This window comes from Nuphar pumila, chromosome 5 (genome assembly GCF_984573655.1).
Source record: "Nuphar pumila chromosome 5, dmNupPumi1.hap1.1, whole genome shotgun sequence".
Lineage (NCBI taxonomy): Eukaryota > Viridiplantae > Streptophyta > Magnoliopsida > Nymphaeales > Nymphaeaceae > Nuphar > Nuphar pumila.
In genome coordinates this window covers 9517981-9531750 of record NC_143253.1, presented here as the reverse complement: position 1 = coordinate 9531750, position 13770 = coordinate 9517981, and the positions used below count along the sequence as shown (strand labels likewise).

The 13770-nt window shown below is 38.0% G+C and overlaps 1 protein-coding gene across 1 annotated transcript; it reads right to left on the bottom strand.

Moving 5' to 3' along the window:
• Positions 1 to 961: 961 nt before the first annotated feature.
• Positions 962 to 8892, bottom strand: LOC149836711 (protein CLT1, chloroplastic-like). The gene is made up of 10 exons (XM_090005535.1): positions 8457 to 8892; positions 6416 to 6561; positions 4312 to 4349; positions 4090 to 4205; positions 3016 to 3115; positions 2887 to 2922; positions 2684 to 2734; positions 2469 to 2592; positions 1611 to 1736; positions 962 to 1496 (listed from the first exon to the last, which is right to left on the bottom strand). Exons 1-10 carry the CDS (start codon positions 8870 to 8872, stop codon positions 1339 to 1341), a joined length of 1311 nt encoding a protein of 436 aa, XP_089861661.1. The 5' UTR covers positions 8873 to 8892; the 3' UTR covers positions 962 to 1338.
• Between the last annotated feature and the right edge of the window lie 4878 nt (positions 8893 to 13770).

Below are 13770 nucleotides of genomic sequence, written 5' to 3'. Positions count from 1 at the left end.
GTGAAATTTTATACCAGACACTTGGGTCCAACTCAGGTTTGGATTAAGACCCACAAATTTTCAATGTAAAAAAGATAAAAAATATTATTTTACCAAGTATGGTTCGGGTTTGATTCATGTATTGGTCTCCAAGTCTTAACAATGGTTGTAACCATGATGATGATAGTGATCATTACCTAAAGTGGTGGTGGTTAAAAACAATGAACGATGATCATCATGGAAGGCGATGATTATGAATTGTCGTGATTATCATGATCATGGTGATACATACACAATGAAGAATGATGATGATGATTGAGATGCTGATGTTGATAACGGTCTTTTGATGATCAAGATGAGATTAACATGAAATGATTATCAATGGCAAAGTTGGGACGACCCAATCAGCTTTGGGCGTAGCCTGACCCGTAGCAGGTTCAGGTCGGCGTCGGGTATAACCTAGCTAAGCACGAGCCATGGACCCAGTTTGGAAGGACGAAAGCTATACAAAACATAATCGAATAACTCTTATTTTGCCACGAATTTTATGCTATACAAAATGGGCGTTAATTGATTCTATTTGGGTCCAAATATATTCGATTGTCTAGATGGGAAGAAACCACCTTGTTCTAACATATTTGAGCTGGTTGGTGTAAAACCCAAGGTCCCCCTAACCACCGGGAGTACACCCAGCTTCAACCTTGCTTTGGGAATTCGCATCCCATGGGTTTTTAAACACAATTAAAGGAAAAAAAACCCATTTCTATTTCTAGTAGCGGGTTAAGCAAAAGAATTGGAACGCTTGAGAATTTAATTCCAAAAATTAATTAGCAGAAGTTGATTATGCTAAATTCCTCAAAACTAAAGGAGTCGTGTCACATAAATCTGAAAATATAACATGAGGATCCTTATCACGGATCCTAGGAAGAGTATTCTGATATTAAACCTAACATAGAGTGCACCAAACTCAAAGGAAAATCAGTTGAAAATGAAATGGCATTATTTCGTCACCTACATAGAGTGCACCAAACTCATACCTGTGTCACCATTAGGCACTAGGCTAACAATTCATTTTACTGTCAATTACTCTTACATGTCAATTTACAAACTGGCAGCACAACATTGGATATGAAAGAGAGAGAGAGAGAGAGAGAGAGAGAGAGAGAGAGAGAGAGAGAGAGAGAGAGAGAGAGAGAGATTTACCAAACTTTTCTCCCAAGAGCACAAGCTCAAGAGATTGTTAGCATCTTCCTGTCAACTATCTCCCTTGAGGATCAACTTCAAGGCCAACGAACGATTGGCCTAAACAATCTACTTTAACAACATCAAGCTGATTGCTGTATCAAGTCGGTGATATGTTCATATTTGTTCAGATGAAGATCTAACTGACGGCTGCCATGCATACAAAAACAAGCCAATCAAGAGGATGCTCGCCCCTGATATGAAACCAGCCGGTAGAGTTGAAGGCACTCCAAGGTAAGGTAGTGGAAGGGTAAAGACATATATAGAGATGGGGACTGCATCATATAACAAAAACAATGAGAATTAGAAGGTAAGGAAAACTGAAACTTCTTTTTGCTAAGTATAGTTGTTTGGATCTGTGTGTTTGTGTGTTTGTGTGTGGTCATAACCTGAGAAAGTTGCAGCAAGAGATGACGCCAGCGCAGAGGAAATCTTGATAAGATGAAGCAGCGATATGTTGAAGGCCATGTTGACTGATACAAACAATAATGGCAAAAGTGGTGCACCATCACATCCTGATAATTATAACAAAATCATGTAAGTGTGGGGCAATAAGAACCACACAAATTTTCTTGTGCATAAGTTTTGAATTGAAAATATGCATTGTTTTGAAACTCTCCTGCTATACTATGGTCCCCTTTATTGTTTTTTTAGTTTTCCTTAAAATCAAAGATTTACAATTACAAAGGAAACAAAAACATGCAAAAAATGTACGAGAGAGAAGCAAGAAACCAACTGTTTTTTTTTTTCCTTTAAAATTAGGACAAGAGTAGGTACATGATTTGATTTACCAGATTAAACAGATAGGTCAGATAAGTAGATATTTTTTCCTTAAAAGTTGGCAACTATCATTCTAAATTTATCTCAAATGTGCCTTACACCGATTTAATGTGTATTACACTCCAAATATCTACATAAATCCCCTTAAGTCCATAAAAAGGCAAAAAAACTAAATGGCTCGCAGATTTTCTATGATAAGTATATAATGTTGCACAACAATCAATTTATTTTATAAAGAATCTCTGATTTGTATTAGGAACCAAGTTCCATCAGGATGAAACATTTAGTCCCATCACTGTCAGGTATTCGCTATAAGCTTATAATGTAGAAATATTGAAGATCAAATCATATTATTGGGGCCATTGCTTAGCATAGATTCTGTTCAGCTGTTAGTGTGATAAAGGACATAAGTTTAAAGCGCAATTCAGTTTCATACATATCTCAATTAAGAAAACAAGTAGGCATACCACTTGACAAGGAACCCATATTTAAAAAACACGCTGCCCCATCTCTTAAATAGCTGGGTAACTGTACGAACGGAACACCCCATAACTTGGACAAAAATGGGAGTAGAAGGCAGATAAATAGTGCCTGTAGGCAGAACAAGAAAGATAAATGGTCAAACATCAGCTTGTGAGCAAATATATTGTTTGTATTGTAGAATCTTGTGATCCAATCTTACTTGAAAGGCTGATCCATAAGAATTTACAACAAATAAATCAACTGAACCCCCCTGCACGTAAACGAGTAGTTTCTGTTAGCATCCATATACAACATCTTTGACATGAAATCCACAGATACAAGGTATGCATGACTAGACCAAATGAGATACTGATCCCATCCTAGTAGAGATAATAGACCAATGGTTTTGCTCAGCACATGCACCTTTAGCTGGTGGGCAGCATCCGTGAAAATTATTTCCTGCCAAACACATTTAGATTTTGAGGTTACTAGAAAAATAGAAGAGCAAAAGAGGTGAATCAGTTAACTTTAGTTATTAAAAGTTGCAGTAACCTTCAAAACTGTATCAGCAGCTTGAAAAAAAAATGATGTGATCATCAAGAGTGCCCAAAAAATTCCAGCTTCTTTCAATGATTGACCAGCACCAGACCCACTGAACAAAGTGAAACAGTTAGAAGATTTGAATTCATGTTATCCATAGAAAGCAGTAAGAGTTCATATGAAGCAAGTCGTGACAAAAATACATGACTAGTGTTAAATTCATAAGATGACTAAGTTATTTTGGAAGCTAAATTCTCTCACTAATCCTAGCTAGGGTATTAAGCACATTAAGTACATAATGCAACATACTAATCTTCTTGACTTAGTCATGCTTGTGATCAGAAATCACATGCAAAGGTGACTTATATTAAATATTAAGGCATAAAAAGTTTAAAAACTTGATAAAATCTTAAATGACAAAACTGATGCCAACTGAAAGTATCTATCAGATTAAAAATTAATCACAACATATAATAGGATCGATTCAGTGATGAAATTTTCACTATGAGCAGTCAAACAGTCCTTCCCAAGCTAGAGGTCCTACATAGAGCACCAACAGAATGGAAAACAACATCATAACCATAACCATTAATTTAGGAAACAGAATGTGGACTAAGAGAATCTGGACATTTGATAAAGTCAACAAGAGAATCTGGACATTTGATAAAGTCAACAAGCAAAAATAATAGATGGATAAAAAGAGACTGGAACCTGTTCTAGAAAAGGTAGGCATGTCATACCAACAATGGAAAAGCAAAATAAAAAGATCAAAAGGGAGAAAAAAGAAAAAGAAAAAAGAAAAAGCAATGAGGACTGTGAATGAAGTCTTAGAGACAGTAAGCCAAGATAATATCCTGAACAAAAAGGACTAAACAAGAAGCTAGCAAATATAACAGATGAGCAATTCAAGAACTACTGAAGCTGCACCACAGTCAGCTTATGGGAGAAAAAAATTATTTTTTATCTAAGAGAATGGTTGGGGAAAAAATAAATTTCAGTAAAAGAACTGACCATTGAAACTAAAGTGCACCATTTAATATCAATGCCATGAGAAAACTAACACAAAAACCAGATAGGGAGGATTACCTAGCAACAGTTATTATCACACCAACAGCAACAAGAAAGCATCCAAATATTTGATTTATTTTGTAGCGTCTGCCGAGGAAAACAGTAGACAAAAGAAGCTGCCATACTAGAAATGTCTGCAGCAAGCATTTACACAATAAAAAAAAGATGATTCATTCTTTTTCAAACTCAAAAATTCCTGACATTACCCTCTGATTTGTCTGGATAGAGAGCATAAATTACCTGAGACAATATTGGTATTGCTGCACCAGAAAGCATTGCTGCAATTCCAAAGCAAAGATGCACATGAAGATCTCCTTAGACAGTATATTGTATAAAATTCAAGAAAATGGTTGATCTATGGACATTTTTATAAAACCAAAAAATGGATATTCTGAAAAACAAAGCCAAGTCTTACTATGAAACTAACAAAGACTAAAATAAGGAAAAAGTGCTGAGTACAGTGAGATTTATTCAAGACTATTAAAGTACACATATGGTCCTACACAGAGTTACCGGAAGCTTCTTAGATAGGTGGAAATCCTACTTCCCGAAAACTTGCTTCGGAAGCGCCGCAATACTCCTCGCTTCTGAAACTTGATGAGAATCTCGATTTTCCCACGCTTCTCCTATGCTTTCCACACGCTTCATCTATTCTTATTATATGTTTTCTCACTCTACTTTTCATGGTTTTTATCTATGTCACAGGGACTCTTCAACTAGGTGTCGCACCCACATCGCACCCGCACCCGATGCGGTCAACCTGACCCTGGGTGCAGTCAACGCACCCAAGGTCATTTATGTCCAACTTTTGACTTTATATATATATATATATATATAATTTTTTAGATTTTTGCTCCACCCCCGCACCCAAGTTTTTTGAAAGTGCCACCCTCGCACCCGCACCCATGTGACATAGGTTTTTATGTGTTTCCTCTCTACCTTCTCACTCACTTCCATGTGCTTTCTCTAAATTGGTAGTCATCATTTTTATATTTTGTTAAAAAAATTAATTCTTACACTAAAAGATCATGAAATTTAAGAAGTCACTTTTATTTTAGTTCTTATTTGTGTTCCATTTCGATTCTCATTCAATTCTTATATTGTTTTTTTTTAATTCTCCGCTTCCCGCTTCTTATACATTTTAAATGCATCGCTTCTCGCTTCCACTTCCTATACCGTTTTCCGCTTCCTAGTCTGGCAACCTTGGTCGTACATCAATAAATTTGTTATGCAGAATAGTGGATGAATCTAGAGAAGCAGCAGCCTCAGTCATCTCATTGAACCGTTATTTGGTGATGAAGACAATGAAGAGTTTCACGGATACGAACTAGCCTAATTTACATTGTTTTTCTTAGACATTTATCAAGTATCACCAGATACATTGCTGAAAGAAAGCAGCTGCCCAAGTTATATCCCATTTATCTCATTGAAATGTGAAATCTATGAATACTGCAACTCTTAATGAGGACAACAGCACTTTCATGTGTGTGAACTGGCACAATTGATGTAGTTTTCCTCAGGCATGAACTAGTAACATTGGGTTGACTTTTATATAACACTAAATTAAACCTAACTAAACTAATCAAGGATTAGACATAGAAAGTTGAATGTTGATATTAGCAACTACTTCAGTGCACATTTCAAAAGACACTACTTTTCAGGCCACAGAGCACAACGCGAATCGGAAACATCACTTCAGGACTGGTTGCAACTTCGTCCCTGCTCTCTAATCAATGTTCTAGAAGGAGCTCTTCAAGAGTTCTTGCCACTTTCTGCAATCACAAGCACCCATGCTATCCATACAATATTTTGGGAAGTTAGATATTGTGCTCATAGTTACTCCGCATAAGTGTCTCTTCGGTTAACCATATCACAAGCATCACTAGACAAGAAAGCATATGAAGACTAGGAAAAGAACATGGAAAGGTAAAGCTCATTATTGGGTCAACAAACAAATTTTGAACAATGAATTAACAGTAAAGAAACTCTGTATTCCCACATTATAATAACTCCAAAAGAATGGCAGCTCATAAGTTATTGATACAGCAACCATCTTCGTTTTATGAAAAAGGGATGATATTGCTTATCATAAAATTAATGAATCCATACCATAAGAACATAAATAGCTTAGAGAATTAAGCTATACATGTTTAAGGACACTTGGTAGTGATACTTAATGAAATATAATTTCGCTACATATGCAATTATATCTCATTTCAAAGATGATCAAAATCCCCTGTTATTGAAACTAAAACTTAACTATACCAAAAGTAGATGATTCTGATAGAATAAGCCCTTCAGAAAAATATGATCAAGTGTTGGACAACTCAAATAAAACACATACCGCCTGCTGCCATTCCAGAAGCAGCACCAAGAGCCTCTAGAAGTCCAACAATAAGGAAGTGGTACTTGGGTAATGAAAGCATCTCATCCGTAACAATACCAGACTGGTAACGGAAGTAGAGAATGGAGAAATACACTACCACGTACCTGGCAAATAATTTAGATGGTGATACATTTAGAGAACATAAAGAAATATGGAGATACAATTGAATGTGCAGTTAACAGAAACATCTAGATTCTAGACATACAAAGAAATCTCAGTGCATACACTTGATTCAACACAAACTAAATTGGCAAAATCAACTAAGAGGAAAGATAAAAATAAGATGATTTGCAGGTACCAGACAGCCGTAAACAAGATGACATAAAACTGATATGAATAGGATAAGATGGACTGGTTAGTCCAGTTAGCTATCCAATAAGAACATGATCAAGTTAACAGGTCATCCACAAATTCCAGAAAATGTGAAACCAGTCACAAATATCAGCGATATTTTCAAAATATCGCGATATTATCGCTGTATTTTCAGTGAATGATGTTATAGTTAAAATATCACCAATTTGATTATATCGCGATATTATGACAAGAATGCTGCGATATTATCACGAGAATATCGTGATCCGGATATTATCAATTATTTTTACTGTTTTTATTTATTTTTTACATCTTAAATATGTTCTGCTTTCTTTTACATTTTTTACTTATTTCTTTTACTATATATGTATTTTATTGTGTAAACATGATATTTTATTACTTATTTTTGTTATATATATATATATATATATATATATATATATATATATATATATATATATATATATATATATATATATTTTAATTTTTAAGTCCCGAGATTTATCACCAAACCTATAACATCGCAAGAAATAGTCTCGCCGAGATATAGCCGATATTTGTGACTGTGGGTGGAACCTTGTCATTGTATTCTTCCAATGTTTCATTATTTCCAAACAGCAGTATTTTTCTCATTTATGGTTGAATAGTTGTACATAGACATTCGCCACTATGGGGGTGTGAAGTGTAAACACACCTAATTGAACAATCTGATAGTACATAGGCACAATAGTTTGAGCTAAAGTGAAGATACTGGAATATTTTTTCCCGTTGCAAATATTCGTTAGACAATATTCATAGTTGCATATAGGTGTGTTAGCTTGAACTTACATGGAGTTCATAGGTTTTTGTCTTTTTTTTGGTCGACAGAGAAGGTTTGCTCATTGAATGAGTGGCCCAATCTGCCCCCACCCAGTGAAAATAGTGGGAGTGGGGAAAACTTTTCTTTCTTGCATCAATCACGAAATCGAACATTCGTCACTGCCGTGCATTGCCCTCTCGAACCAGCCAAAATTCATCTACATATGATTGTAGCGCCTGCTGATGTACCTCATAATCAGCCGTACCATCAGATGCAACAACGTTTTCTTTTCTTTTTTCTTTTTTTGCTTGAAAAATCATGGTGACTAAATTTCAGCTTGAGTGAAATCTTATAGATGAGCAACCTTACCATAGAAGGAAAAATATAAATATACTCTCCATATCTCAAAGAATACAGGCTGATTCTGCTAACGCTGAATTGCTTCAGCCAAAAGTTAAAATAAAAAAGTGCAATGCATGATTAACATCATCTTTCCATGATGAAAGCTAAGAATTCCACTCGCGTATGGATTTCAAGCAAAACCATCAAACCGCATCAATCAGAATTTAGTAACGAGTGAATCAAAGCAACAAAATGGAACCGAAACCGACTATCCAGCGAAACTTTGGTGATGATTAAACTAGAAACATCACAGTTTAAGTTCTCCTTTCTTTCAGAGAAAAAAAAAGAAGCATCACAGATTCACAGTTTAAGCAAAACGATCGAATGGGATCGATCAACATTTGGCAGATCAGCAATCGAGCAATCAGAAATTTAAGCACATCAACCAAATGCAATGAATCAAAAGATCAAACCAAAACCAAAACCAAAACAAAAGAAAAAAAAAACGACTTTTTTTCTTCACCAGGAAACGATCGACGGAGTTACCCGAAGGTAGCGAGCTGAGCGAGGAAGAAAGGGTACTGCTTCAGGGGAACGAGCGCGAGCTTGTACAGGACTCTGTTCCCCACGCCCAGAACCACCGTGACGACTGCCGCGGCCACCACCTCCGCCTTCCTCCGCCCCCTCTCCACCTCCAGCTCCAAGTCCAACACCCGCCCCTCAACCGCGCATAAGCTCGCCACCCGCCGGAGTTCCTCTCCGCCGATCTGACGCCGCCCGGTGGTGGCAACGATCCACCTCCGCGGCCACTGGGCAAGTTGCGGCGACGGCGTCCGCAGGGCAGCCTTCGCGATCCCACCGCCGGGAGAGGCAGCGACGGCGACGGGCCGACGAAACGTCCGGCAGATGGACGGGATCCTCCCCGACAGCGACGGGATCGGGCGGTCCAGAGCGATCGCCATTGCAGGGGGAAACCGGAGGTCGGCGCGGCTTGCTTTCGTGAACCGCGGAGAAAATAGGCCGCTGCTGCCTACGTGGCATAAAACCCGTACGCCACGTGTGTTTCGGAGAAAAGTCACCTTCCTGTCTGGCGACATGGATTTGTTTTTTGTTTTGTTTTTTCATATTTTGAATTTTGTGAAGGCATGCTTTTTTTATCCCATTATTATTCAACGTATGACTGGGGTTTGAACCCGCAACGTCCCACCACAAGGAGACGTGCACTGATAGCTCCTACTAGCCCTGGTTGGTAGAATTAGCGTTGTGAACTGGTTAAGCATGCTTTGACACGGAACGGTTGAGCTGGAAATGATAAGTTCAAACTTTATGGACCCAATCTGACCCGTAGATGGGTTGGGCATAGTTTGTTTACCAAGGACTAAAGATATGATTTTCGGAGTCGTGAAGTTTTAGTGCATTGGGAGTCGGTGATATTTTAAGCCTTCATGTCACAATCACTCGATTCAAAGCCTATTGTTTATTTGTTAAACAAAAGCTTGTAAATCGCATCTATAAAGTTTGATATACAAAAAAATAAAATAAAAATAAAACCTAAAAAATATAAATAAAAAAAAGTTAATTTTATACTCAATAGTCCATTGCCTTCAATAGCACCCAATATTAACCCTAATTAAAAATACTAAGCAATGGTCCACGAGACCACAAAGGAACTATAATATTAATTGCAGAGTTTTTAAATTGCAATCATTCGATTAAATAATGCAGAGGTATTAATCCAAGTATCACATCCAAACCAAGATTATGGAAGGATTAGCACATCCGCAAGTTGACTTGTAGTCATCGAGCAAGCTTGTTTTGACTTTATTTTTGTCTCTTTTTTTATTTGATGAGAAACTCACCAAATTGGCCTCACACTAAGTAATAAACCTCAAGAGCGTGGACTCCAGCAATTTTAGTCTTAGAAACAAACAAGCTGAGCTCTGCTTGCTCAGCTTGTCTGGCAGGAGCAGCTAGTGCACGTCACCTTGTGTTGGGAAGTTGCAGGTTCAAATCTCAAGGATATAATTGTGTAACTGGTAGGGATCTGCCTAACCTCAGCTTACCTTTCAAAAACAAACAAACAAGCTGGGCGAGTCACTGGAGAACTGTGCCGAGAAAAGGCTATTTTTAGCCTCTAGGAGATAGGAGATATGATAAACAAAGATAATGACGTCCATGATGTGAGACTGCTCGTCCAAATTCATAATAAACCGATTTGTGAAGGGTGCTCCTTGCTCCTTTTTGCTTTTTCAAAAGTTGACAGAATCGAATCACCTTTCAATGGATGATGGTAGCGCTTGGCTTCAAATTATAGAAAGTGGTGGGTCACTTGGAATCATTGTTATTGTTAGGACCAATGTTGTCATTATGGGTATTGGTCCTGTATCGTTTGGTCAACGATTCAGGTGAATCGATACTCAAGTGAATCGTTCTGAATTGGCCCAAAAAAAAATTAATGTCTTAAAGCTATTAAAATAATATTAAAAAATATATAAAAAGTGAAGTCTTTTTTTTTTATATTTATTAACAATAACCTATTCAAGGGTGATGCGTGTCAATTTAAGTATAACATTGGTTAGGACTCTCTCCCTCTCTTTTCCACATAGCTATTATAAAAATTATGGGTGTAGCAGCGTACGTAGGTAGCATCATTTTATTCAGACCTCATAGGTGAACTCAGCATACTTTATTTGATAGGAATCATGTTTTTGTGATGCAAAAATATGAATTTTTTTATCTTAAGAAAACATATACATGCAAGTATGTATGTGGTGAGGCATATACACATGCAAGTATGATTTTCTTGTTTTTTTATTAAGAAATGTACGTAAAAGCTGTTAGTGGGTTGGGTTTGACTTAGACCATACCCGTAGGATCAAAGTTTAAGCAAAAAATTGCATGCAAGTATGTTCTTTAAAGAGGTATAAGACTGTAATGGTTTGGACGCTGGGTATGTGTGTGTGTGTGTGTGTGTGTGTGTGTGTGTGAGAGAGAGAGAGAGAGAGAGAGAGAGAGAGAGAGAGAGAGAGAGAGAGAGAGAATGGAATTAAGTAAGCACTGCATATAGGTGAGGCATTTCTCTGTGTTTTTTACAAATCATCAACCCGCAAATGTGTTTAGCACGGTTCATTTGCTAAAAATCAACACTTGGGTCATTTTTTCAACAAATATAATATGATTTTTGAAATTTGAACTTTACAAAAGTAGTGGGCCATCGATACATAATACCATAAAAAAACTACTTAAGCATCATAATCAAGCGATCTAAGAACTGAACCCTATATATAGGGGTGGCAAAACCTGACACGACCCGCCAACCCACCTCTTAGGCGGGTTCGGGTTTGGAAAAAATGAACCCGTTTAATAAACGGGTCGACCCGCCTAACCCGTTTATTAAACGGGTCGGGTTCGTGTTAGGGGTATGTCAACCCGCCAACCCGGTTGACCCGTTTAATAAACGGGTTAGTCGGGCGGGTCAACCCGTTTACCCGAACCCGTCAACCCGCAACCCGTTTATAACTTTATATATATATGATTCTAACCTTAAAGTTAGCATTTCCACTTTTCCAGTTCTCGCTTCTTCTTACCTAGCCACAGCCGATAGCGAGCTGCAAGACGCCGAGAAGCCCGAGACCCCTTTCTCACTCGACAGCATCCACCGCTCTCCCTCCTTCCGTTGTGGGTTGCTGAGTTGCGTTTACAGGTCTACAAGCAAGTGGAATACCAACAATAGGCTGCTACGAGTGCCCCTGCATCTTTTACTGTGGAGGATGCACATCCATGGGGTTTCTCTCAAATTGGGTTGAGGCTTTTGTAGGGTTTTAGTTTTTCCTCCTAAAATTCCATTTTTCCTTTTGTTGGTGTTGTTTTGGCTGGAATTTGAGGGTTTCTTTTATGGTTTTTTAGTGTATGCTCTCAAGCTAATCTGCGCTTGCTGCCCTATCCAGTTTGGTTACTCAATGTATCAGATTAAGTTGTTTTTTACCTACAACCTGTTTGGGCTTAGTGGTAGACCTATCGTTGGTGGCATGTTTTTGGTTTAAATATTTTGTTGTTGTCTTCCATCTTTATAAAAGGGAAAAACCATTTGAAGCACATGGCTATATATCCCACCCCTTTTCACATTCATCAGTGTGAGTAAGAATTACTATTTATGCTGTTTCAGGCTGATCCTTTGATGTGGCTGTTACCATTTATTGGTACATCAAACATCAGGTCTTTAGTATTATACTTGCATATTTACCTCTACATAGTTCAGATTATATGGAGAATGCATCTTTATACCAGCTAGGATATTCCATATTTGAAACAGATCAATAGTATTGGTTGTTTTGACATTGCCTGATTCTACCTTGCAGTACTGCTTGTGTACTCGGTATGGTTGGAATTTCAGCACCACTTTGTGAAGAAACATTATACAGGGGTTTTCTGATGGTGTCTTTGACAAAGTGGTGATGGTGAGCATTTGAATTGTTCAAAAAGATGCAGCTTGAAGAGCTGAACCCTGATGCATTCACTCTGTCAGCTCTTTTCATTCTGTTTCATCAATTGGCAGTTTTAGGCTTTTAGTTTAACTCATCAATCTGAAAGCCAGTCGGGTTACTCTGGTCGGTTATCGTGTCTATGTTATTGGGTCGACCTGTTTAATAAACGGGTCCCCGTGTCGTGTAAACGGGTCGTGTTGACCCGACCCGTTTATTAAACGGGTTAGGCGGGTCGTGTCGGGTTACCCGTTTAATAAATGGGCCGGGTTCATGTTTGCCACAGTCGACCCGTTTAATAAACGGGTCGGGTTCGTGTTGAGGTATGCTGACCCACCAACCCGCCGACCCACCAACCCGACCCGATTGCCACCCCTACCTATATATAATCTACATGGTCAGATTGAAAAAAAAAATGCCGAGACCCAGAACTCTCTCTCTCTCTCTCCACACGCGCCTTCACAATCTACTCTACTCTTGACTGTACCATACTAATAGAAACCACCCGTTATTCAATACTCTCTTGATTGACTTCGTGGATGAAGCTCATGGATATGTTTGACATGGTTTATGTGGTCAAAAACATTATATTTTACTTAATCCTATTGTGTTGTGTAATCACGAAACTAAAAACCAATATTTTTACGTAAGAACCTAGCAAAACACGTCCGTGGGGATCAGAGTGATGAATAAGTCTCACAACTATGACTCCCTGCTCGAGAGTATGTCCAAGTTTGGTACTCCAATACATTTGTTTGATTCGCTGTTCATTTTGCAAACCAACAAACTCCCCATACGCTTTAATTTCCTTGTCTTTATCTTATTATATGATTCCCACAAGCTTTTATGCGATGTGGACGTTTGCATTATTGTCAATGAAAAGGTAGGTTTGAATTATTTATTGGTCCTACTCCCTACCCCCGCCCCCACCTTTGCTAGTAGCGAAAGCAAACTTTTGCAGTGATGCATATAGGTTTGTTCTTTGCGGGTGATTAAAAATTGTGGAGAGTGAACTTTGTTGTGCTCTAAATTAGTACCAGCAGGAGGAGGAGTTGTACACGACCACAATATTTGTAGCTTCCACCCAAGGGCTTTGCTCTGGAGCTATGGACCAAGGTTACCAGAGAGGAATTCCAGCGTCAATTCCTGTTTGGAAGAGTGGAAAACAGAGTGTTAGCATATGGAACTGCCGTTTCCGTTTCCTCAACCCGACTCTTTGAGAAGTTATGATTAGCAACTACCACAGGCAATGTTGTTAAAATCGGTCTGAATAGGCCCAAAGACAATTCAAAAGTAGGAGATTCATTTCATTTTTTAAATATTTTTATGGGGTTTAAATATATTTTTATTTTTAATAACACGTGTTATTTGATGGTAAA

What these genes read in the sequence shown, in the direction of transcription:
- LOC149836711 (XM_090005535.1), bottom strand. Translation starts at nt 8,872, where the DNA reads ATGGCGATCGCTCTGGACCGCCCGATCCCGTCGCTGTCGGGGAGGATC. An exon ending in CTGCTGATACAGTTTTGAAG is followed by an intron (nt 2,923 to 3,015) that starts GTTACTGCAACT and finishes TGTGTTTGGCAG; the next exon opens with GAAATAATTTTCACGGATGC. An exon ending in TCTTGCTGCAACTTTCTCAG is followed by an intron (nt 1,497 to 1,610) that starts GTTATGACCACA and finishes TATATGATGCAG; the next exon opens with TCCCCATCTCTATATATGTC.